The sequence below is a fragment of the Echiichthys vipera genome (genome assembly GCF_963691815.1).
Source record: "Echiichthys vipera genome assembly, chromosome: 21".
In the NCBI taxonomy this organism is placed as follows: Eukaryota; Metazoa; Chordata; class Actinopteri; order Perciformes; family Trachinidae; genus Echiichthys; species Echiichthys vipera.
This window is the reverse complement of record NC_139846.1, coordinates 9,204,358-9,229,521: the sequence shown is the minus strand read 5'-3', so window position 1 is coordinate 9,229,521 and position 25,164 is coordinate 9,204,358. Positions and strand designations below refer to the sequence as shown.

Sequence of the window (25,164 nt, the reverse complement as noted above, 5' to 3'; positions counted from 1 at the left end):
TTGAACCACCTTTATTCTTTGAAAGAAAAATTGCCCGGCACCATGATATTCCCAAAAGGGCCTTCAAACAACCCTTGTTTTTTCAGGACTGTGAATGTTGCTCTCTCTGTGGTATCCCCTTAAGGTTTCTGCTTTCTCTCTGGAAAGACTGCTAGAGCAGGATTATCAGTTTATCCACAAGCTGCCTTTACTCCTATTCGGAGATATAAAACCTAGTCAGGATGTCCTGACTTGCTGTGTTTATAGCAGGTTTTTTTTGACACGGAGTCAGAAGTTTAGTATGACATAGTTGAAAGTAAGGTAAGTAAGGTTTTTGGATATTTAACCACAGTTGGCGGTGAAGGAGATCAGTGTCCTGACAAGCAGATCAGAGCCCAGCAGGTTTGAGTTGAAATAAATCAGGGTGAGCTGGTGGATTGACCCATGGTCTGCTCTGGGCATCATGAAAAGGGAGGATTGGATCTGAAGTTGAGAAACCAACAAAAAAATGGTCTTTTGTGTCTTATATTCACCCGTCCTTTCTTCTTCTTCTTCTTCTCCACCAGTTATCCCGTCTCAATGAGGTGTTGAGGAATGAGCAATCGCCATGGAAACCCAGTCCCAGGCCAGTTCAGCAGCTGAGAAGAAGAAGAGGGTGGAGACCATTGTGGCGACCAAGGGCTCATCAGCGCGCAATGACATCAGCGAGAAGGCAGTGGCCTCCAGCACAACCTCAAACGGTACATGAACACTGTGGTTAACGTAGATATAATTTCGGTCTTATATTGAAAACACCCACTTTTGGAGTGACTGGTCCATTAGTCAAGAGTTTAGACACAGGTAAAAACCACTACACAGCTGACATCCAGGTGCTTTTTCACCTGAGACAGTTTCAAAAATAAACCGGGTAAATAATACATTCACATTTTTTTTATATCCAGCCACAACTTTATTTTTGTAAAATCGGTTACATCTGGGAAGGAAACTTAATCCCTCCCAGCTTTTGCACCTTGAGTCCGTATTTTTCGGATGTTTTTTAAATCCATCCACATATCAAAAATCGTTACGCACTTTGCACACAGAGTTTGAGGTGTTTTATTGTTGTATTTGTTGCGAACGTTTGCAATGCAAGAGAAAATGGTCAAAGCGTGCTAGCAATTGAATGAATTACATGATTGCAATGGATAGTGCTAGTCCCAAACGGGTCTGATGAATGAATGACATTAGCAAGAAGCTATCGTTTAGCTGCCGAGAGCAGAATCACTTCTGACTAATCTTTCGTACATCCTTTGTTTTGTGATCTTTTCCGATTCCCTGCTACCTCCCATAATCTATTTTTAAATCCCACACCTCTTTATTCTTTGTTTGATGTAAAGAACTTTGTGACGGAAGTGAATGAGCTTATCAGACGCCATTTTGGATGATGATCATGATGGGTGAAAGTTGAAAGCAAATGTGATTAACAATGTGATTAAATGTGTGACAATTTTGGACAAAAATACGTGCAAAGGCCTTAAATTGAGCATAAACTTGCCACTGAATCCCAGGTTTCATCCACTTTAATCCCAAATTTAGTCAAAAGTTTTGCAGCATCTCATTATCAAGCATTTTTTGTATGTTTTCCAGATCTCTGTGAGCTAGAGACTGAGGTGTGGCTACCTTTCTTAGCAACATATTTGAGCATCAGGGCCACTGACCTACTGGTGACCCAGAAATGTTAGTTTTGCCTGTGTTGTCATTACATTAAGATGAAACTAACCAACTCCCAAAAGCATGATTTAAAGATTTAGACACGCACAGATCCTCGCTCACGTTACTCAGTTTACTTTACCCCTATTCTCCTGGTGAGTCGCATACAACCCTAACTGGTAGCAAAACTTTGGCATGTTTACACAGCAATGTCTTCAACACATGCTATTAAAAGCTGCGCGGAGCTTACAGTTCATCAACCCTGTCGTCATTCGGCTTTTCATTCTTAATTCAGATGCTGGAGAGAGGAATATTAGATGCCGATTTTTTTTCTTGTTTGGCTGGAAAAGCCTTGGAGCATCAAACTGAAGTCATAACAAAACCGGAGTTGAGATCACCGCGGCATAAGCTGCAGCTGTGCTCATTAGCAGTGAGAGGATTTGGATTTTTTTTTGGGTATGGAGGGATTGGCTCTAGTTGCTGGAGCTGGTGGCCTGTTAGGGAGTTTTCTGTCACCGCTTTGGCTCTGTTCATGTCAAATCTGATCATCCTCAAGTGTGAAGAGGAGACAAACAATCCAAGAAAGGGTAAATAAGTTGCTGTGACTTGCTCCCCATATGGGAGTGAGCGCAGGAAGTGGGTAAGGTAATGCATTCTTAAACATCTTGGGAACGCTTTCACTCTTACTCATTCCCAGATGGCCAGTTTTATTAATTAAAGGGAAAAAAAGGTTTGTTGTGGAAAAAGCATGGCTGTAATTTGGCTCCGTGATTGTGGATTTTTCTTCGTAATGTGTTGGTAATTACAGCTCCGTACAGCATAAGGTTCGTCTCCTACACCGACTCAGCTACGTCACAAGGCACACTACAGCTCTGAACGACGGTGCACTCCCTAAAATACAGTAGGCTCAGAATTCACTTGACGAAGGGAGGGATGATACTTATCTGCACAGAAAGGTCCCTTTTAGATGCCAATCTCGCTCTTGGAATCAGAAGATAGCTTACACATTCTTTGTGTTTTTATAATTACGGCACATTCCCAAGTCGCCCCCAGAACTCATAACCTCTTATCAGGTGTAACCCTATACTCGCCTCAACTTTAACCCCCGTAGCCCTCAACCCCGCCGCCTCCATCCAAACAAAAGGTAATTGTGAGCAGCTGTGGAACCCCAGTGACTGGTTCTTCTTAGGAAGGTCCTGGCGAAATATTTCCCCCCGTCAAGCAGCGCAGCAGCCCCTGATCTCAGCGCAGTGGAAACCCAGTGGTTGCACCCGGCAACAACGTACTACGATAAGTTGCGAAAATTGGAAAACAAGTAGAGAAGTGGAGGAGTCATGGCGGATGTTTAGCTTCCAAATCGATCTGTGAGACCTAGAAGTACAGGGATCAGCTTACAAACAGGTATTTGATCAGATCAGGGATTAGCAAATTTAGCTCTAAAAGCTCCACTTTATGTCCACTACAGAACTGCCCCTGTAAGTTTCGTCCAAGTTGAGCAGGCCCAGAGTAATTATTGAGTCCTTGGTAGAGCGTTCCCACATGGTTGGCTAAATGGTGGCTTCATCCTGTGTGCCATTCATCTCTGTGCCCCCTCCTCTTGCACTGACAGCTCAAAAGAGCCGACTGTGCCACAACAATGCTGTGATTGGTGCTCTTTAGGAGTGGTTCGGGGGGGTTGCTCTCCCCTCCCACCCTCATCATTCGGCAGGCAGGTGGACCACAAAGTCCCCTGATTCTTTTGTTGGGCCCTGAGCTAAAAAAAAAAAAAAAAAGAAAAAAAAAAGATGTCCATGCTTCTTGGCTGAATAAATCCTGTCGTCATGGGATAATTTGCTAATAAAAAAGAGAGAAAAAACAGAGGGTGGAGGCTGAAGGATTGGTTATTTGCAAAGGAGAAAAAGAAAGGGGAAAAGTTTCTGGTATTGCTGCTGATTTGAGGAAAGAGAGGGAGTTAGTGTAAGTAATAGGATGAGAATTGTAAAATGGGGAGCAGAACACCTGGACACAACTCAGTGTTGAGTGTTGTTTTAACATGACACAGCCCATGTAAAGCAGGTTAGGAAGTTGGGACCTTTTAATGGTCATGCATCAAAAGGGCAAGAGCAAGGGTCTCAGAGGCAAAGAGGCTAAGCCTTAAAGGGCAACAAATGTTAGGCTTTCATGTAGGTTACCAGAGAAATCCCTAAGCAAATGGAGAGCGTGGCTAAAGAAGAAAAAGAACCACTTGACTGCTTTTGAAGAAGAATCTGCTGATGGGAATAGAAGGAAGAATGATAGAGAGAGAGCGGGGGGAGATAGAGGAAGAGTAAAGGGGCCACCTCCTTTTTAGGCAGCCATTTAAATGATCAACAGTAAATAGAAAGGCAATGTCATCTGACAGAAATAAAGTTCCCGTTAACAGCGGGGATGGAAAGTAATTTACAGATACGCTGTCCCCGCCATCTTTGTGCCTCCCAGATAAGGTTTCATTTCAGAAACGGATAGGAGACATTTTCACTTACGGGCCCCCATTCTGGGACACCTGTGATAACAGCTTGTGGACCCCTAATTGAAAATGGGTTTCAAAATGGATTTTCACTTTTCTTCCAACCCTCCTCCCCTCCCTCCCTCCCTCCCTCATGACTAACCTCCCCCCCTCCACCTCCACCCCCGTCAACACCCAGCTCCATCTCCTTTTTTTTTTCCTTGGCGTTCCCTTGTCGTTGGCGGAGGGAGGCAATATTGGAAGGACAGGGAGGGAGAAGGGAGGGAGAAGGGAAGGAGGGAGGCTTGGGGGAAATGGAGCATTGGGAGCCGATCATCCCTCAGCCCGTGTCACAGCCATGACAGCTGCGTGATCCGTCTTATTAATGAAATCATTGATCACTTGATGGGACTCATAATCAACTGTTTCTCCACTGTGTCCTGCCCCATCTCCTCCTCCTCCTCCTCCTCCCTCCTCATGCTGCCACCTCGCCTTTCCTTTTTTTAATCCCGGTTTTATCCCCCCTAAAAAATTGTTGTTTTTTTATCTTACCAAAGATCGAAATGATTAATAAACACATACAATTAACAAGAACACCCAGACGCTGCCTGACAATAAATGCTGACAAGTGATTCATCATGACGAGATCTGATGGGGATTTAAAAATGACAGGAAATATGTTTACTTCCTTAAACTGGCATTTTTTCCTCTTAATGGGAAACAAGTTGTTAGTAATTTTGAGAAATGGGCTTGCTGCTGCTATAAGGTGATCTCTGTCATCTGTATTTGTGCTGTATGTATTTCATGGGGACCAGAGGAGGAAGCAGGGGCCCCTCTGTGTTACCCTACTCTGGGCTCTGCCTGTGGGGGCTAATGAGAGGACTGATGGAGGGATAAGGGACCTCATGGGAGCTCGGGCTGGCCCACAGGTCAAACAGCACAATGGAGGAGGCGTTATAGAGCCTGACACACAACCCCACACAGGAAAACTGGCTTTTAGTGTCAAAAGACCTCTGTATGGTACATAAATAATACATAAAATACATCAAACTTGTTATAGAAGCTGAAATACAGTGAAAAAAACACATTTATCCACAATATGACAACACATCTTGATGGTTTTAGAGATATATAAGATTCAAATATAAAATCTACCTGTAGATTTGAGTTTGTAAAGTCACACTGGCCCCATGTGCACACTGTGGATGTGCTCTGCCTTCACTGGTGAGCCATAGCCATTTCATGGACCTCTGCACTGAAGGCAATTTCCAGCAGCAGCAGGGGGACAGACTTTGGCAGAGCCATCTCATAGGGGCCCGGGGCGCAGGATTAGCTTAGCCTTGCTGCTATTCGGGGCGGAGGGTAACCTCAGCTGCCCGGCCCAGTCAAGCCCAGCCCTGGCCTCTGTCTTGTCTGGCACACTTCCGCATGCCAAGATCCGCGTGCTGGAGCTCCACTGCTCCTTCACTGCTGGAAGACGCATATAAGCCACTGCCTCGAGACTTTTTGCACGCTGTGGAGATGCAGCCAGAATTTAGCTGTAGTGGAATTGCATCTTTGTTTTTTTGGTCAGTGATCATGCTACTTGTTTGCCCCGGTGGGTGTAGCAAGACCTATAGCTTTGAACCTCAAAATAAGCCCTTGAAAGAAATTCAGATTTATTGCAACTTGTAGTTTTGGAGCAGCATTTCTAATCAGCTACGATAACATTGGACTCAACAAGGCATGTGATATCTATGAACACATTGCTTCAATGAAGTTAGACAGGACAAGAAACATGAGCAGTCAGACAATCAGATATGTTGTAAATAAGATTATTTAAACCATTTCATTTGGATGGATAAAACCCAAAGTGAGTCAGTCCTTTGGTGCACAGGATAACTGGACAGATACACAACTTAAAACAGCAGGTCAAAGGTAAACCAGGACTGCAGTCTGTAATCTGTGATGGATGGGTGGTAAAGGTACTGATCGTCTTGCTTTTCTCTTCTAACCAAGTTTAGCAGCCAGGGAGTCAAAAGCCTGTATGAGTGTGTCCCTTGTTTGGACCAGATCCTGACAATTAACTTGGTCTGTATAGTGGTATTAATGGTATTACCGTATAGTGGTATTACAAAAAATACAACCCAAGTTGTACGATGTAAGTTAATTTTCCTTTTAATTTGGGTTTAATTAATTCAGGCAATCTCAATTTGACATCTCGGCCGTATATTTCTCGTTCTAATATGTTGTGATATTTCATGCTGACCATCACAATGGCTCCTCAGAAGAACCTGAGATCATTTTCACTGACACGCTGAGAGCCAGAATGGCCTTGGGGTCAGAGGTCACGGGGTCAGAGACAAGTCTCTGAGCCGACAACCAGCCTCAAAAAGAAAATCAGTCATCTGATCGACCAGCCTAGCCCCGCTGCATCCTCTTCAGCACTGCGCCCCTGCTCGATCTCCTCTCAGAGAGGGAGGCGCAGGGGCGACAGAGGGCCTCATAAACTCATAAACACATAAAGTGGGGAAACAGTAGTTGATTATTCTACCACTCCGTCCATTTGTCGGAAGGCATCAGCGGCCTCCCTCCTGCCAGGAGGAACAAAGCAGGGGTGTCCTGACCCTGCCAGGAGGATTTATTGTGGTGTGTTCTTTTCCGCGTCCTCTCTGTTTTGTCCGCTCGCTCATTCCTCCTTACCACAGTGGGATTCTTGTTAAATGGGATGAAGCAGCAACTAGTGGCTTTGCCACCAGGGTTGGAGTTTATATGAAAGACTACTAGAGAGATGATCTTGTGCATTCTGTTCAAGATACTGTTATCAACAAATATGAATTGTATTACGCACATTAAGATCTTGTTTAACATATAAGTGGTAAGGTCATGAAAAACAATCTATGCCCTAGCTTGTGAACAGTTGGATCTCCTTGCGCTAAACAAATGCATCATTAATTTGCATACACATGTTCTATGTGTACATTACAAAAAATATGACAGCAGTTTATGCCTGTTTTTGCATTCTCCCTAATTTAAAATGATAAATAGATAGAAGTGTCATTTTTAAAGAAGTCATTGAGTGAAATAAAATGAAATAGCATGCATTATAGTTTTAAAGAGACAGCATGTGAACCTGAACATTTTGGTTGATGTTGAGTTAAACAACGCATTTTTTAAAAATCTGGAGCCTGGCATTTATTTTCTGTCTGAAAGCAGCCTGTATGTTTCGGGCCACTTTCTGCTCTCTGCTACAAACTCACTGGATTAAATCAAGACATGCTTTCAGGTTGGAGAGAGCAAAAAAGCCTCTATACCCCCTAATCTCTCTTCCCTGACCTCTACACCCTCTGGGCCTTGACTCGCACCCTTCTCCCTGATCCCCCTCCCCTTTCCCCTTTCCCCTTTCCCCGCCCTGACTCTCTCTCTCTCTCTCTCTCTCTCTCTCTCTCTCTCTCTCTCTCTCTCTCTCTCTCTCTCTTTTGCAGTGCGAAAGAGGAGCTAGGATCAAAGGCCATAAACCATGGCAGTGATTTTTGGTGATTGATTAGAAGCAGAGGTTGAGAAGCAGCAGCTCTCACCCTTCTATTCTTCCCACCCTCTGGTGCTGCGTCCGCATTCTCCCGGGGCTCTCGTAAATAGCTCAGGCTTTAAGTGTGAAAAGAGTTGCCACGATTGGCAGACAGAGCCCACAAACGCATCCGTGCCGGGGCGGCCCGGGCCAGTTTTTCCTGCCTCTTCCTCCTCGATGGCAGGGGGGGTGTCCGTTGATAAGAACCATTTGTTGTCTTGCTCGGATCTGGGGAGGGACAGTGTAATCCCCTCGTCCTGGTCTGCTCGCAGAGCTGGAGGAAAAGAGCAGAGGAGAGGAGGAGGAATTGATTTTCGGAGAGAGGGCATGCGGAGAATTGAACTCAGATGTGTAGCAGAGACAGGGTTTAAAAGAAACATTCTACTTGCGGGGAAACAAATGTCTGTAGCTTACAGCAGAGGGGCCGTGCAATTTGAACTTGAGCAAGTCCTTCTAATGTTAATCAATTGCATAGCTGTCTTTCACCATTCTCTCCGCGCCTCCCCCTCCTCCTCCTCCCCCTGTCCTGAGCCCAACTCAGCCTGGAGGCCTCTTGACAAGCAAGTGGTCCTGTAAAGGCATTTTAATAGGCCATGTCCATTCAGAGGCATTGAGATTAATACTTGAACCCAATCTCCCACATGCTTTTGTGCAGAGACACAAATACATGCACCTCTTTCTGTCTTTCCTACCCTGCCTGATCTCACCTGGAGCTGTGAGTCTAATGATGTTCGGAGAGTGGGCCTTGCAGCGACAGCTCCAGTCCCGGGGAGATGTGTCTCATGTCAGACTTTGCGCCAGACAGACTCCAATAAGGAAAGAGGGGCGCTGGTGGGGTGGGGTGGGTGTTCTTCAAAGCAGCTGGAGCAAAGCCAAAACTAAAAGTGCAATTCTCTGAAGGTTTTGTTTTTCCTCTGTGGTATTTACAAAGTGATTGAGCGCATTTCTGAGTGTCATGGAGTATCTCATTACGCTCCTAAAAGCTTTTTATCCATCGACATGTTCTGAGATATGTACACATGCTTTTGCATATTGTAGATACCCAGTCATGCATGCATACAGACACACAATCTCTCATTTTCTCTCACTTTACTTGACTGCACTAAACTGTACACACACACAAACACACACACACACTTGGTGCAGCTGGAGGATGGGCCAGCATTATTAACTGTTTGGCGACCTCATGACTTCATCTTCAGTGCTGTCAGAGGCGGCCCACATTATGTCTCCGCTCGGCTCAATGGGTTCTTTGTTCTGGCTTGGCTCTGGAGCAGCTCAGCATGGGGCTGCGTGAGTCCAACAGTCCCACTGCGGCTCTGGAGGGGAGGGTGGATGGATGGAGGGAGGTAGTGGATGGAGAGAGGGAGGGAATGTGCAGGAATAGGGTTGAGGGGGAGATTGAGGAGATTTGGGAAAGACATGGGAACTGGGAGAATGAGGGATGATATCAGAAAACCTGGAGTGAGTAACAAGAGATTAGCTAGAAGAAAGTGTGAATGAGATGCAGAAGCTGGGATGTATAAGAGTGGGAATGAAGGATGGAGAGGGAAGGGAATGCTATAGGTGAATCCTAAAGTAGCCTCTAGATAATCATTTTAAACACTACTCTCCTTCCATCCGACTGACTCAATATGAACCAGATTACGAAGGCAACATGTCATCTGAGCTGCACCAGCCATCCTTATGTGGAATGTGGGATTAATGGCAAAGTAATGCAGAGATTAAAGAAAGAGGCGAGAGTGGAGCGGGAGAGGATTGGACTGGTGGGAGTGACAGGAGAGGTCATACATGAGGAGAGCTCATTACTGAGACGGGACAGCAACAGGAGGCAAAGAGATGGGGGGAGTAAGGGAAGCAGAAGGTGTTGAAGCAGGAGATGTGATGGATGGAAGATGGAAAAACAAAGGTTAATAGGTGATTTAGGAAGCTACACAAAATGTGGGCAGATAGAGGAACGTGTCCCATGTATGGGCTGGTAAAGGTGAAACTTTAACCATAAACCTGCATCAAAAGCTTTCTTTTAAAATGAATCATTCCCTGCAAAATACCACTAAAGATGTTAAAGACGTATATCGGTTGTTGTGAGACTTGCTAAAGGAAAAGACAAATAAAGTTCGGCTTCACTGGACTTATTAAAACCACAGATGATATGCTAGCTCTCGCAGAAATGCATTAAACCATTATCACAGAAGCTTGAGTGAAGTGGAGCAGATCAGTACACTGGTCAAGTCAATGTCAATGGTGCATGCCAGAGTAAACATTGGGCATGAGTGTCCTGCGAAGTGGAGTCTGGCCTTTTCCCAGTCATGTTCACGAGTTGTTTTAGTCCTGCAAATACAACCTCAGATTCAATACAGACATGATCAATGTGGGTTTCTAGCTCTGCGGTTGTTTTTGTTTCCTGTAGCAAAGGGGATTCAAGAATTGCAACATGCAGATAGCAGAAGGGGAGCAAAGGGAGGGACAAAGCACTGTATATCCATTGAGCCGGACTGGGCGAGGGGTTGCACCTGGGTAGAGCGTGCCGGAGGAAGGACATGACATGGTTAACACTACTGTTATGTAGTCGGTTTGAAATTTGGTGATAAACAAGTTTGGAGAGCGCCTTTACTGAATCTAAGCGTTTCTCCAGTTACACATTTTCGTCTTTGTGTAAATGGCCCTTTTTCTTGTCTTTGTTTTCTACCGTTTTTGCGTAAGCTGCATAATAGAAATGTCGTCAACGCACCCACTTACTTGCTGTAAATTCCCCAGACTATGACCTGTTCTATTCACATATGGGCTCAATCAGACTTTACACAGTTGCGTTCTCACATACTGCCCTGCTTGCTGTTTAAATAATTTCAGGTTTGCAGTGCATGTGTGAAAGGTACTTTAGTGAGCGTGTTGGAACTTAGTGATCTAACCTGTGATGTCCATCATATCGTCCAAAACCTTAACTTTCACCCTGAATTGTTGTCTTTTTTGCACTACAATCTAATCATATAGAAAGTCTGATGCCTTTTCCTTTCCCCCAACTCACCTCCAGCCCCTCCAGCAGACAGCGGTTAAGTCTGTTTGCCAACATAGCAGATCCTCTAATCTGCAGAGCTTTCCCTGCCTGCTGCAGACACTGTAATGAAGGGGTCCAGGTCTCACCTGTATTTTAAGGGGGAGTGGGGTGAATTACACCCTGTTTTATTAAGCGGGCACTCCCATTCATATCACATGCTGGGGGCGGGTGAGGGTCAGGTCTGGGATTTTCATCCGTCAGCCGTAATGATGATAGCATGTTTGGAAGGCAAATGTTGATTGAAAGGTTCATAAAGGGTTCCTTGTTTGGGACCTTTTTTTAGCCCTTAATGGAAAAAGAAATGTGGAAAAATGAACTAATATTATTTTGTAGATAATTAAACTGACAAGCTGTAAAGGCAAAAAAAAGTGATTAAATTTGTGTTTTTTTAACACTAGGTGACATAATGTGTGTAAAGAACAGCCCTCATTGTGGAAGCAGAGTGAAGGAGTCAGTTGAGTTGTGTTATTTTTATGGCATTGGCTTGTAGTTGGAATTCTGATTGTCATGCTCTCTGGTAAAAGACCTTATGTCCAAATGTGACGGGTTAGAAACTGTAAGCATTACCAGCTGCAGCATCAAAGGCCTGTGCATGCTGTTCATTTAAACCAGATCCGTCACACTCATGTGTAGCCCCTGATTCACCTGTAATGTAGACATTCAGCAGAAGGCATAGACTGAGACTAATGTAGAGTTATGGGATGCGAATTAACTCCCGGCACCTCTCTACCTGTGATATGTCAAAGGTTACTTACAATAGCTGAATATGTTTGGCTGGGGGTGCTGTTATTGCTGGACATTTATACGGGTTTACAATAAATATATTATGCTCTTTCTTGTGACATATTTGATATTCAAAAATGGTTGTCCTGAGTGTATAGGTATGAAAGTGGCATGCATTTTCAATGTGAATGGTCAAACCTGGTCAGGGAGTGTCAGTTAAGAAGCCAATCCAACAAACCAAAGTCATTCTTTGCTGACTGAAATATGATGAAGAAAGAGTTTTCCTATGGTTTAGGCTTTTCCAATTAAACAGAGACCTTTAATTAAATGATCTGGAAATGTTTTTCTGGCTTTCACACTTTGTACAGCATTTTCAAAGTGAACCTTAGTGCGGCCGAAGTGTTGTTCAAACACAGCTCTTTTCCTGAGCTGCATAGCAGGTGCAGGAATAGATGAGCAGCAACAGAGCAGGCAGTGAATTAGACAGACAGATCTGAACATCCACAGACCTAATCACCACAGGGGGAGAGAGAGAGAGAGAGAGAGAGAGAGAGGAGAGAGAGAGAGAGAGAGAGAGAGAGATTGAGAGAGAGAGAATGAGAGAGAGAGAGAGAGAGAGAGAGAGGAGAGAGAGAGGAGAGAGAGAGAGAGAGAGAGAGAGAGAGGAGAGAGAGAGAGAAGAGAGAGAGAGAGAGAGAGAGAGAGAGAGAGAGAGAGAGAGAGAGAGAGAGAGAGAGACTCCACTCTGGACTTAGACGTTCACCAGTCATTGATAAAGTGCTTAGCAGCAGGAAAATTAATGAATCCGGCCCGACTGGGAGATGGGGGGGGTTTGAGGGAGAGGAAGAGGAGGAGGAGGGATGGTGTGTGTGGGGGGGTAATCCTGTTCCAGCTAAATGCTGATCCCTCTCATTCCTTAGATATCAAATGTCAAGAGTTAAATTAGCCTGCTAGCCTCAGATAGGACTTAACATGCTTTTAAACGGGGCGGGGGCCCTGCGATTCCTGCCCCCTCTGGGATGGCGGGCAGGTGCCTTTGAAGTGGCTAATTATCCAGCTCTAGTAAGTGCTGGCTAACTATCTTAATGGGGGCCTCTACGCCTCAATGCAGTGCACAGTTATGCACTTGATTACATGTAACAGAATGTGTGAATGTGCATTTTTACACAGGCAAAATCGTTGTTGACATACAAGTATTTGGGGAACAAATGTGAAGTTTGAACTGTTAAAAGTTAAGTGGAAGAAACTTTCTGATTCTTTACTGTAAGGTGGGAAACATCCACATTGGCATTTTGAATCGTATTTGATGTGCTTGAAATTACTGCATTATTTTCTCTATTTTATCCAAACTGTTGGCTCTGTGTTTCTTTGCTTTGCTGGATATCCATTTCTCTTGGCCAGCCGTTGCTAATCTGAGTGCCACAGACTTGGTCCGGATCACTGGTGTCAGAAGTGGGATTCCAATGCTGAGGGCCCTGTGGAAAGCTGGCCCACTCTAGTCTGGTGGGCATTGTGCCCAGATTCACCCTAAAAGACCCACTATCCCAAACGGACATAGTTCTGCCCTAGTCTGCCCTAGCACACAATCATTTTATATTGTTACAGAGCACAGTATGAATTACTAACAGGTTATGGATGATCATAGCAGACTTGTGACTATCTTAAGCTATGCTACGGTAATACAGTCTATAAGCCAATCAGAGCACCAAATGGCTTTTTTTTTGCTTTGAAGCCTGGATCAAATGCATCTCTTGGTGTTTGATTCCTCAAAGAATGCAGGCCAAGGTGCCCTTTGAGTGAAAAACCTTAAAAGCCATAACTATCCATGGTCAAAACGCATCAATGTGCAGGGCTTTCAGCTCCCTGACTGCAATGCTCATTGCTCCCTCACAATGTGGCCCTGATGAAATGGTAGTGGGGTTTCAGCTCTGCTCTATGGTGGGCCTGTGCCCCTAATGGGTGAATACGGGGTAGCTAGGGGCAGGCAGAGGCTTGGCATGACACAACCCTGCTGTGAGTCTGATTTGAGGTGAGCGCTGGAAGGAGGGAAGGCGCCAAGCAGGCTTTGATTTGCCCCTCCCCTGCCCTGGGGCTGGAGGCTGGAGGCTTGGAGGCTGGGACTGCGAGATGCTGAGCTCTGGGTGCGTCCCAGCAGACCCCTGACGGCAGAGAGATCAGCTGCGGGATGTGGAGCAAGGGATTGGGGCGTGAGGCTGCCGAGAGCCAAATTGAGATGTGGGAGTTGTTGAATTTTGCTGGATGAATATTGAAGAGGGCATTTGCCAGTGCTGTGTGGGAAATCAGCAGCTGACAATAGACTGCTAACCAGGAGAGGGAGCATCCTGACCTGCCCGTGCCTCTCTCTGCAATTCATACCGAACATCAGTCACACGCTGATGGTTAAATAATGTACCACTACGGATTCACTCTGCAGAGACAGAATCAAACATGAGCGCGAAGTTAAAAGGAGTGAACTTTATGTATGCTGAAGTTCTCCAGAGCTATGTCAAATTGTTTGACTGGGGATTGCTAACTACCCTGCCCACAGATATCAGAGTAATGACCTGATTCTGCCTTCTGACATTTTGAAGATTTGTTTGTCAAGGAGTTTCTCAAATGTCACCCTTTTTTAAGGCAGATACAGGAAGCTCCATCAGGACTTGGTAACCTTCACATAATTCCAAACTGATCTCTGTTGTGGGGGAAGGCACGCAGCCCTTGGTGTCACTGAGCCCGTCAGACAAGAAGTTGATCAGAAAAATACCTCACACAATTGCGGTAATCCCCTGTGCTCTTGTTGTCTTGGGTTTGGTGGAGTTTGAGCATTCTCTCCCCTCTCCCTCGTCTTTCAGCCTGCGCTAATCGTGAATTATTCCTTCTGTCTATAGCGCCAATGCCAGGGCCGGTGAATCAGGTACATAAGCCTAAGCCGCTTGGAGAGGTGCTCTTATTAAACTCTAGCCAGCTGCTGGAATTTTCCTTCCCCCTCTCATTGTTAATTGGGGAGTCTTGAGTCTTTCCCGGGAGCTGATTTGCAAGAGAAAGAAAAAAGGAGCAAGAGATTATTGCACAGGAGGAGAGGAGCTTTGAAGAAGTGTTTTGTGTTTTCACTGTATATCCTCCACTCCTCTCCTCCTTGTTCTCCATGTGCTCCCCAGCCAAAACGTGTTTGTGTCTCTGACAACGGTGCTTTGAGAAGTTTGAAGGTGGAACACAGCGTATGTCTGGCTTCGGCTCAGAGGTACAACAACACCTCTGATGTTGAGGCTTTTAGGAAAAGGCAGTAAGGGGGAAAAGAGTAGCAATGTGCAATGGCCCTTTGTGCAGCCCTGAAACATACGTGTCCCAGCTTTAGAGAGTCTGACTGACTGAGCGCAGGCCGGAGGGCAAATCAGATGCTCGGGAGTCAAGGACAGATTGGCATGTGGAGGAACAGCAATCCTTGTTTTTAACCTCAGCCTCTTAAAAATGCCTTCGCAAACAACAAGCCAAGGGTTTTGTTTCACTTTTCATTTCTTTGAATTGGCTGTGCACCCTTAACTTCAGCCCCCCTCTTGTCCCAGAGCCCAACTCTCAGAGGAAATTGGCCCCATTCCATATCTCATTATCTCTTTTAAAATTTCATTTTGTCATTGCATCCAAGCTCTCTTTTATGCCGCCATATTAAAGGCCATGCATAGGGTTTTTCTCTGAAGGTATTCGCACCACTTTTACAATGGAGACCCCAGACAAGGGGGAAAAAGGGAGAGACCTGGGCTTTAGGATTTAATGAGTGGCATGCTGGGGGTGAAAGAAGGATAGAGAGCAAGAGAGAGTGCATTTGTAGAGGGTTAGAGAGAGAGGGAGAGAGGAGAAAGAGTAGTAAAGGAGGAAGAATGCAGGAATGGAACACCAGGTACCATAATAGTGGCAGAGAAAGCTCCTGAAATACAAGAGCTGGGGCGTGTGCTCTGATCAGGACGGCAGTGAGCACAATTACCTTCTTTTCAAATCCTTCAGTGACACTGCGGGAGGAAGGAGGACTTTGAAACTTGAAAGGCAGGAGCTTGCTTTCAACCTCAAACGCGAGCAGGAAAGGGCTCTGAAATTTGTTCAGTGCTCCCCATCCACCATTAGCTTGTTTCTTCCTCTCGCCTCCAGGCATTTAAGCGCTTTTTGAAAAGATGTTAAGAAATTCAATCACCATAGAGAGAGAGCGGGATACTTCTTTTTTCTGTTTTTTTGAGAGGCATGCTTTCCTCTGGTCCACAGAGGACCGGCCTGCTGCTTTTGTATTGGGCTGAATAGACCTGCAAACTGGTGGAGGACTGGATGCGGCAACCATGGGAAAAGAGGAGAAAATAAAAGAGGAATAAAAAATGAGGGAGGGAAAAGGGGAAACGGTCTGCTGGGCGGATGGTCAGAGTTAGAGAAGTGTTGCAGGGTTGAACTTTTCAAAGTTGCATGTTTACTTTCGTCTGCTCTGTCTTCATTAGTCCATTTTTTTGACACGGCTGACATGTTGTAAGGAAACAAAAAGTTTCCACCAGCAGGTAGAAGAAGAGAAACCTTACTTGAGATTCCTGGTTCTCTTCCAGTAGTCCCAGGAGTCAGTTGACCCTTGCGCTGCTGAGTGTTTGTTTAACCATTTAAGGTGCTATAAAGTGAAGTAATGAACCCCCTTAAGGTGCTATACGGTAGAATGATGAACCCCCATTGTGGGCTTTCCATGGTGACTGGAGGGGGATGGTGGGACTGTGACACTGCTGTGATTGAACTATTAGTCGCTTGACCTCCCTTGGAGCAGAGAGACATATCTAAATAGCGGTGGGGGTCACTGCAGAAGGAGAAGAAAGAGAAGGAAGAAAAAAGCCATTTTCTCATATGAACTCTGGACAATGTCCGATGAATCAGGTCTGGACATTATCCGAAGTTACCCTTTAACACATGGAAGACACAACAGGAGATTCTCTCTCAGTGCGTTTACATGCAGTTTAAAGTTTAGGGCGTACTCTGGTTTTTCAAACACCACCCAAACACCATACCCTGGGTAAAATCTGAGTTCTCATACCCAGGTTAACAAACCTAGATAACTCCTTTAGTAACCGGAGTTCTCTGGCATATAAACGCTTTACCCGGATTATTATCGGGTTTATCGTCTGCGCATGTGCCAGGGATAGAACTCCCTCCTCCCCACTCCGCGGCAGTGGCTTTTGACCTGGAAATGGAATAAACCAGGAAGCAACTGCGCCGAAGACAATGGGAAAAAAAACAACAAAAATAGAGCATTACCTTTAAACCGAGGGAGGATTTCACCATGGCAAGTAACATCACTACCAAGAAGACCCGTTTCTGTCGTAATTCTGTCCCAAAGTCGTCCATTTTCCCCCAGCTTGTGATTTTGACAAAGGTGAACCGGAAAATAAAGCCGCATTCCGAGCAGCTGTATGTTGGCGGAGCGTCACCTACTGTACCGGAGGTCGAGTTACTCCCGTCATTTTCCAATTCAACCCCCTCTCATGTATACTGTGGGAACTTCAATAATCTAATTATTCCCTTAACCGAGGTACAGCCATTTTCAGGTTACTGATGTGCATGTAAACGCACTGTGTATCAGACACGTTCTAACTTACTGTAATTAATCTGTTTGGTTTAGGCAAGGGGTGGCGACTGTATAGAGGCAGGACATTGTGCGAATTACACCACGGCCATGAACCTGGTTCATAATTTAGTCATAAACAACCGAGTCTCTTGCTGTGCCGGGAATTTGTCTAAAGATTTGGGCGTTGGCCGTTACTGACAGAAGTTCCCGGATCTCGTCGTCTCTCCAGTTAGAGATTTTTGTTCCTTCTTCTTCACCCTTGGATGATTGTTTTCTTCCAGTTTCGCATGAGCCGCTTCATCAACATGTCCACTTGCTCTATTTACACATGGGCTCAATAAGACATTTCAAAGACTTCATACTAGGGAGCTGGCAGGGTAAAGTCTGTTTAATGTCTGATCCAACTGATTCAGACATTTGAGTAGATACGTCTGAGTAGATACGTTCAGGTTCTCAGTGCATGTGTGAAATGGGCTCAAGCGGGAAAGAAAGTGAACATGACAAGTTAAAATAGTTCAAAAATAAGAATGCATAATATATCTTCTAAAGTCAGCATTTGAGTCTCCTAAGTAGTTTAGTATACATAAAACATCAAATATCTGTATGAAAAAAATCTCATAAATCCAGACATCGTTTTTACTTTCCCAGATGTAATGCTCGATCTTCTGGATGTGGAAGAGTACACGCTGGAAGCACACAGCTCCATGCTCTACCCTTAGCAGTGCTTGCTCCCAGCATAGTTTACAGTCTCGACTTCTTTCAATCCTTGTCAGGAGATGAACCCAATTCTGAAATCCCTTTATGTTAATATTGCGCTTTGCAAGAGCAGACCTATTAATCCAGCTTTAACCGTATAAGTGCCATTATTCCCTTAATAAGATCACTGGCTGTGCAGTATAGGATTAAATACTTATATCATAACTGACACTGTCATTTCCCGTGGATGAGACTAGCTTGCCTCTCTGGCTGTCAGTTCCGCGTTAAGAATCCTTGAATCTGCTGCCAGTGTTGCGCTGAGGTACGGCTGGCCCGAACGCTAGTAATGGATGTGAGAGAGTGAGGGGAATAAAAGAGGAACCCGTGGGTTGCTACTCCTGGTCTCTTCTTCTTCGCCTCTCTCAATCTGCTCCTCTCTCTTAACATCCCCCTTTTCTCATCGCTTCTTTTCTTCTGTGAAGTGGTACAGCATTATGGCGGCCCTCTTCAGTGCTTAAGGTAGTGCTCTTTAATATGGCCCTCTCCTCTGTTCTTAATTGGCAGTTGGATGCTGTTTGGTTGAAGTGCATAGTTGGGAGCCTTGCACTGTTAGGCTGCTAATACTGCAGAACCGCTGGCGCCAGTACAACGGCATTTTGCCAGGTTTCAGCGAGCAACATTAATGCAGTAAAGCTAAAAGGGAGTAAACTGATGACCTCTTAATGGTGAAAAAATAATTGCATATAACCGGGGCTGAACTTGAAGAACATTTACTGCAGCAGCTGATGAATAAGTCAGGATTTGGATAGACTAGACCAAACTGTCTCGATCGGAGTGAAGGAGCACAACAAGTAAAGCATCACACTCTGCAAATGATCAAACTAATAGTACAAAACATTTTTCTTATTTTTTAGCCTTCATGAGTGCCAGAGTTAGTCTGTATAGTATCATACTACAGAAAAGGCTAATACCAGGTCAGGAGGCTAGCTGACCCCAATGCATGTCACTTCACAGATCAGGCCAAGGGTCAAGGGTCATGTCTTTCTGGTCGAGCTCAGCCCTTCGAACTCAACTCCACATTTATCCTTTTTACCCAGCATGCCAGGAAGCTTTCTCCAGAAACCCCACTCCTCTTAATTTTGCCCTCAGAGTAAGACAGATTTAGTTTGAGAACAGAGAGAGAGAGTGGGGATGAGGAGAAAACAAGAGAATGAGGGAGGGTGGGGTTGATACAACTCATGGCGCTGGTTAATGGGCAGCTTGGAATGCAGACAGAGAAGCCTGCATTGCCTTCTCCATGGGAATCTATTTCTTTATATATAAAAAAGAACAGACAGAGTTGAATTTAAGACTTTCAAAACTGTGCAAAAGAAAGAGGTTGGGATTTTTTCATCCATGGTGTCCATTTGCTCAAACACCGTCTGCCTCTGAACTCCCACATCTGGCAGATCCAGGCAGATTTACACCCATAATGCCCAGTAGGTTTTATTTGTACAAAGCTGATCCCCATCTCCTTCATTCCCCCGCGCCTTTCTATGTGAACTGACTTCCTCTCCATGTGTAAGGGTGTTCAGAACATGTGTGTGTGTGTGTGTGTGTGTGTGTGTGTACATGTAACACCACCATGGTGGGAGAGATATTCTCACATCTGCTCCCAACTTCTATTCTTATATCACCTCATCGTAACTCTGTAGCTCATTGTTTTATCCTCCTCCAGAGTTTTAACATCAGATCCTCTCTTTCTATCTGTCTACCCTTGCAGAGGACGAGAGTTCAGGCACGCCTTACCACCGCGAGAGGCGCAATGCCATCAGCTCCCAGGCCCCGACGCCCGCCGGCGAGGAGCCCTCCACCTCCACAGAAGAACGTCCCTCTCTGCTCAAGAAGGAGCTGCATGCTTCCCTGCCCCACTTGGCTGACCATGCCCTGCCGTACCGAGGCACTCTGTTTGCCATGGACCCCCGCAACGGCTACCTAGAACCACACTATCGTAAGTCCGCAAAGTAGTTGGTATTATTTATTTTTAAAGTGGAAAACTTGTTGATTTTGTTAAGTTAAGAAAGTACACGGCTCAAGGACATGTTTGTAGCACCCTGAGCACTGAGGCCAAGTTTGTCTCTTTACTGTGGGTGAGAGGCAGGACTGCCAGATGAAGTCTGACAGATTAGCCTCTCCCTCTCTCTTGTGCTTACTCTTGCCTCCACACACACACACACACTTATGTGAACACATGCACGCACACTTGTCTTGTTTTGTGCCTGGGAAGTTAGTATGGGGAACGGCCAGCGTAGCTTCTTAATTCCCTCATTAGGGGCCTGTCTGAACACAGTATTCTGCTTTCCCTCATCAACACACACTTCAAAGCCCCACAGCAGTACCGTGTCAAACCTCACCACCTCCTACTCTGACCCCCCCCCCCCCCCCCCTCTCTCTTTTTCTCCCTGGGACTCAGAGACTGTGTGAGAGAAAGACGGTGAGAGAGACTAATAGAGATGAAGCCTGAGAGATTGAGGTGAAGGGAAAGATGTGGCTTGAGTGAGATACTGCAGATAATTTGAAAGGAAAAGGTGAGATAGACAGTAGTAGTTAGATGAAAGTGAAGCTGTGTGTGTATGTGCAAAGAGAGAACAGGAGATGGATGATTGGGGAGTAAGAGGCTGATTAGGAGGTTAATTTGGTGGCCACTGTAGCCAGGACTTAGCCTGCAGACAAGGATTTGATGTGATAGCTTGTTTAGTTTGGTTAAATTGGCCCTGAATTGGGGCAGACGGAGTGGGACAGAGCGATTTTAATCCAGTGGCAGTAATGAAAGGTCCAGCGGACCCCTACCGTATACTGTAACTCTATTTATTCCGCCACTTCATTAGCTAATGCTCCATCATGCTTGGGTGCCCGAGAGTCACGAAGGTGCCTCTTTAAGGGAAAGGTTACTCAAAAGCAGGCAATGGTTCTGTGGACAGGGCCCTCAGGGGCAGAACACTGGCCATTACATCCTGACCTAACTCAGCAACACTGCCACTTCTCATTTCATGTATGTGTGTGGGTATGTGTGAAGGAGCTCTGCAGGTTCCAGATCACTGAAGCCTTGGGGGTAGGAGTCAGGAGAGAGAGAGAAAGAGAGAGAGAAGGGGGGTCACTCTGAGGCTTTGGGTCATGTGGAAAAGTCACAGTCTGAAATGGAGAGTTCAAAAGCAGCAGGAAAAGTCAAAAGGGCCGTAGAGCTTCAAGAGGCTTTTCTTTGTGCATCAGGGCTCAAGAGGCGGGAAGACTTGCAATCATACGAGGCAGAGTGGAGGAGAGCAGAGTGATGCTCGCTGGGCAGCTGCAGGCATGATGGACATAGATTTGATCTTCCTTCTGCACTGCTTCTTCCACGTTTGTGTATAACAAGTTTTTATTGTTAGTGCTAAAATAAAAAGTGGATCAACGTATCTGCAATAATTTGATTTTAAAAGGTTAAATGGTTTAAAGGTTTAAAAGGATCTTTAATCTTAAATATGAGAGTGCACAGCTTCTCTCTTCTTGATAGCACTGTGAACTGATTATCTTAAGGGCTTCAACTTCAAAGTTTCAGCCTCATTGTCAAAAATGGCAGGAAATACTGTAATCAGCCTCTGGAATATGGACCTTTCCTGCTTTCTATCATATTCAATTGAATGCATTTTGGGTTTGGACTGAAAACAAGACATCTCTTTGGACTTTGACATGTTTCACTATTTTCTGTCATTTTATAGACAAAAAAATACAAAAAAAAAAATCGGTTAATCAAGAAAATGATTGGCAGATTAATCAATAATGAATATCATTGTTACTTTCAGCCCTATAGTGAATCAATATCTAAGAATAATGCACAAAAAGTTAAGACTTTTAAGGAGAAATAACACGGATGAAGATGGATAATAACAGATTCTGACTTAAAAAACACTGAAAAGCTTCTTGTGTTTTTCATTGATGTCACTTCTCTGATCCTGACTTTGCTCAGGAAGACTTATGATCTGAGATGAGAGCATTGGTGTGTAAAACACCTCCGTCTGGCCCCAGGTGTTGAGAACATGGGGTGTCCCTAAAGGCGGCGGTCCCATTCTGTCTGATTGAACCCAGTACCAGAGCTCTATCCCCATGAGCTCCAGCGGTCTGAGGGTCAGCAGAACGAAAGGGTTCCCCTAAAACCTCCACTTCCCCTCCCTCCCTCCCTCTGCTGCTTTGAACCAGAAGCCTGTAGTGTCTGTCGACACTCCTGCGCCACAAGGTGTGGAAAGCCACTGGCTCCTTTTCTGGTTTCTGGTTCCATACACATGTGAACACACACACACACACACACACACACACACACACACACACACACACACACACACACACACACACACACACACACACACACACACAAATCCACCAGCAGTAGTTTCTCTCTATGAGGGCTTTGTCACCTCCTAAATTCATCCCAGGTGTGTGTGTGTGTGTGTGTGTGTGTTTGTGATGGAGAGGGGGCCCTAAGCCTTTGTGCTGCGCTTGCATAGTGTGCCACGCCAGGCAGCAGACAGCCAGGTAAATCCGATTACTCTTAGCGTCGGTGTGTGTCAGTGCTTAATGTGCCTAAATGCAACGGCACCTGCAGTCTCCCCACACCTGGTCGCTGGGTCGTTAACGTGGTGGCGAAGCTCTGGGAGGCGTGGGAGGTGAACAACAAGAAGAGAGCAAGGGGGGTTTATCTTCAGGGGTCTGGTAAATCTCTGCTATTCACCCAGACTTGTGATCTCCCACTCCCCTCACGTCCGCGGCCTAAGACTGTGTTTACTCTGGTTTTTACTCCCACTTCAGTGCAGAAAGGAAGAAGCACTAAGGAAACATTGCCATTGTTAGCATTAGCTAATTGTGGTGATGCCTGAGTCTTAGCCGCTTTTCTTGGGCAAACACTGGATAAGAGTCCACATCCTTCTTACCACGACACTAATACATGGGGCTTTGCCGTGGGATAAGAAAAAAGGATTGAGATGAGGATTAATGATGGAGAAGTCTTTTTTTTAAAGATCTTAATTGTGTAGAAGTGTGAATGGGATGCGCAGCGCCGACATCTGTTTACATTGTGTGCTGATTAGCCGGTCAGTGGTCCTGCAGCAACAGTGAGCCCACTTGCTGGCGAAGCATCTCTGCTTCCTCTGAGGGGATCTTCTTCTAAAGTGTCTCTTTCTTAAACACTTGCCCTTCTCTGCCAAACTAAACACATCCGTGGAAGGACTTAAAGCACATCCTTTTTCAATGGCTTTCTTGCAAATGTTAAAACTGCTCTGAAACACCCGAGAATGTCTAGTGAAAGGAAGACAAGTGGAGGAAAGTAAATATGCCAACTTACAGACAATGCTTAAGTAGATCGTCACTGAAGTGTACAAGCTGGCTGTACTGTATATGCAATACAATAGTTTACTGGAGTAGACATTATACATTAAGTGTGTTCCCAGGCTGTAATGACTCCCTATCAGTGCAATAGTCTTTGGGTTAGCTCCTTAAAAAGATCGAGCACAGATCTGGCTGCTGGGCCTAATCCCCACACCAAAGCCTAGCTGTCCTTGACTGATCTCAGAAACCATTCCTGCTAAGCTAGAGGCAGTGGAGGTATGGATCTCTCAGCTGAAGGATTCCTTCACATGTACAACAGTAACGCTGCTCTCTGAGCCTGACCAAAGGTGACTGCTACCTGGATCATGCTGGCCCTGTGTTTCTTGGAAAGCTAGCGTGAACACTGAGCCACTGCATAAAAAACCCGTCCGGGGGTTTTATGATGTGGTGGGGGTGGTGTGGGTGTCCAGTCACAGGGGTTAAACTCTAAACTGCTGCGGCAGGCTGATCTCAGGTCTACTGGGCCGTAGCACGCCAGCCGCTGCACCCGGCGTCAGTCTGTCTGCCTCAATATCAAAATGCAGCTGACCACTGAACTGAATGAGCTAGCTGTCACCAAACTGAACGTGATCGGCACAACAATGGCCTCTCTACTCTCCAGATTTAATTACAGTGGTTTCAGTTCATATGGACTGCATCGGACCTTTCCATACATCTTGAAAGAGCAAGAGAGTAAGAAAGAGCAATTAATAAAGTATGTGTTTGCAATGTAGGTGAAAAAAAAAGTTACAGAGAGCGCACTCTTCTGAAATTGCACTCAAAGAGTAAACTTTCTGGCCTCTTGTTGGTGTTCTGGCTGGGGTACAGGTTCAAACATCCCCCCCAAAAGAACTGGGGAGTACAGAGTAGAGCCCGGGGTGAGAAGACACGTGCCTCTTTCAAGGGTAAGTGTTTGTCTTTGTGATTGTTTCAATATTGGCTTTTTGAGCGTAGTGGCACGATGTAGTCCCCCAGCGGTGTGCCGGCGCAGAGAAGCCTGGGGCACACTGCAGGCAATGGAGAGGGATCCCTTCCACCCACTGCCTTTCATCAAGAAAGAACAACATGGGCCTGCGCTCTGCTGTGGCCCCTTGGTCCAGCACACAAGGGATAATCAGATGATCCCCTTTTATACAGCTTATTAGAGGCATCTCATGCTGTAAGATAGGCCATATTCTCACATGCATGTGCCCCTTTGTAGCGCATGATGATTTAAGGGGGTTAAGCAGAGTTTGAAGTGCTTCAAGAATGCATTTTCATACCATCTTAAGGTCATGTGGTGCTCTCGCCACAAAGCTGAAGCGTGTGAACAGAATATCTGGGAATAATGGCAGTTCTTATTAACAATGACAAGATTAAATGCGAAGGGGCTGAGAAGAATTTAGAAGAATTTCCGGAGAACTTAAGATGTTCAAAGAAGAATACTCAGCACTTCTTGGTATCATCGTCACAACATCTGTCACTGTGTTTTTACTTCCTTTTCAAATGAGATTGGTTAATCAGTCGAGTCACAGAGAGGCAAGCAGGAACAATAGCACTTTGCTGATGCTGTGAAGGCTTAAAATGAAGATTGGCTGCATCTTGTCCATCCAAAAGGAGAATCAACTGCAGCAAACACCACTGGCAACAATAACACTAAGCACTATACCATAAAAACTGAGAGAATGAAAAACTGAGAGACTGAAAGACTGAATGCTCATGGGGGCTTCCCTTCAGCTTGAGCTTTTTCTCTCCTCCTTAAGTTACCCTCCAGTAGGATAATCACCTCTGTGTGCTACAGGAGAATCAGTTATTTCATGCCTTCATGTTTGCTTCCTGTGTATCCAAATCTCATCACTCCTTTTATGTATTTGCATTCCTCTCACATAGTGGCAAAGATAAGCGCCCTTATCCCTTCAGCCAACAACCCGTATCTTGCTCTCGTCTCTGGAGGGTCGCAAGTATATATTGTTCTACACGGAGTGGAGGCTGATGAACACAGTGTAATTAAAATGTTTCTAGTAGCCTGGTGAAATGTGAGATATCACTGGAGAAAAGGGGAAAGAGGAAGAGAGTCA

The 25,164-nt window shown here is 45.3% G+C and overlaps 1 protein-coding gene across 1 annotated transcript in view; it reads left to right on the top strand.

Moving 5' to 3' along the window:
* The window catches only part of gli3 (GLI family zinc finger 3), a 93,061-nt gene that overhangs the window by 15,839 nt on the left and 52,058 nt on the right, over positions 1-25,164 (top strand). Inside the window, exons 2-3 of the mRNA XM_083936270.1 lie at positions 546-719; positions 19,497-19,724. Of these exons, the coding sequence (XP_083792396.1) occupies positions 587-719; positions 19,497-19,724 (361 nt within the window). The 5' untranslated portion in view covers positions 546-586. The remainder of the gene's footprint in view (positions 1-545; positions 720-19,496; positions 19,725-25,164) is intronic.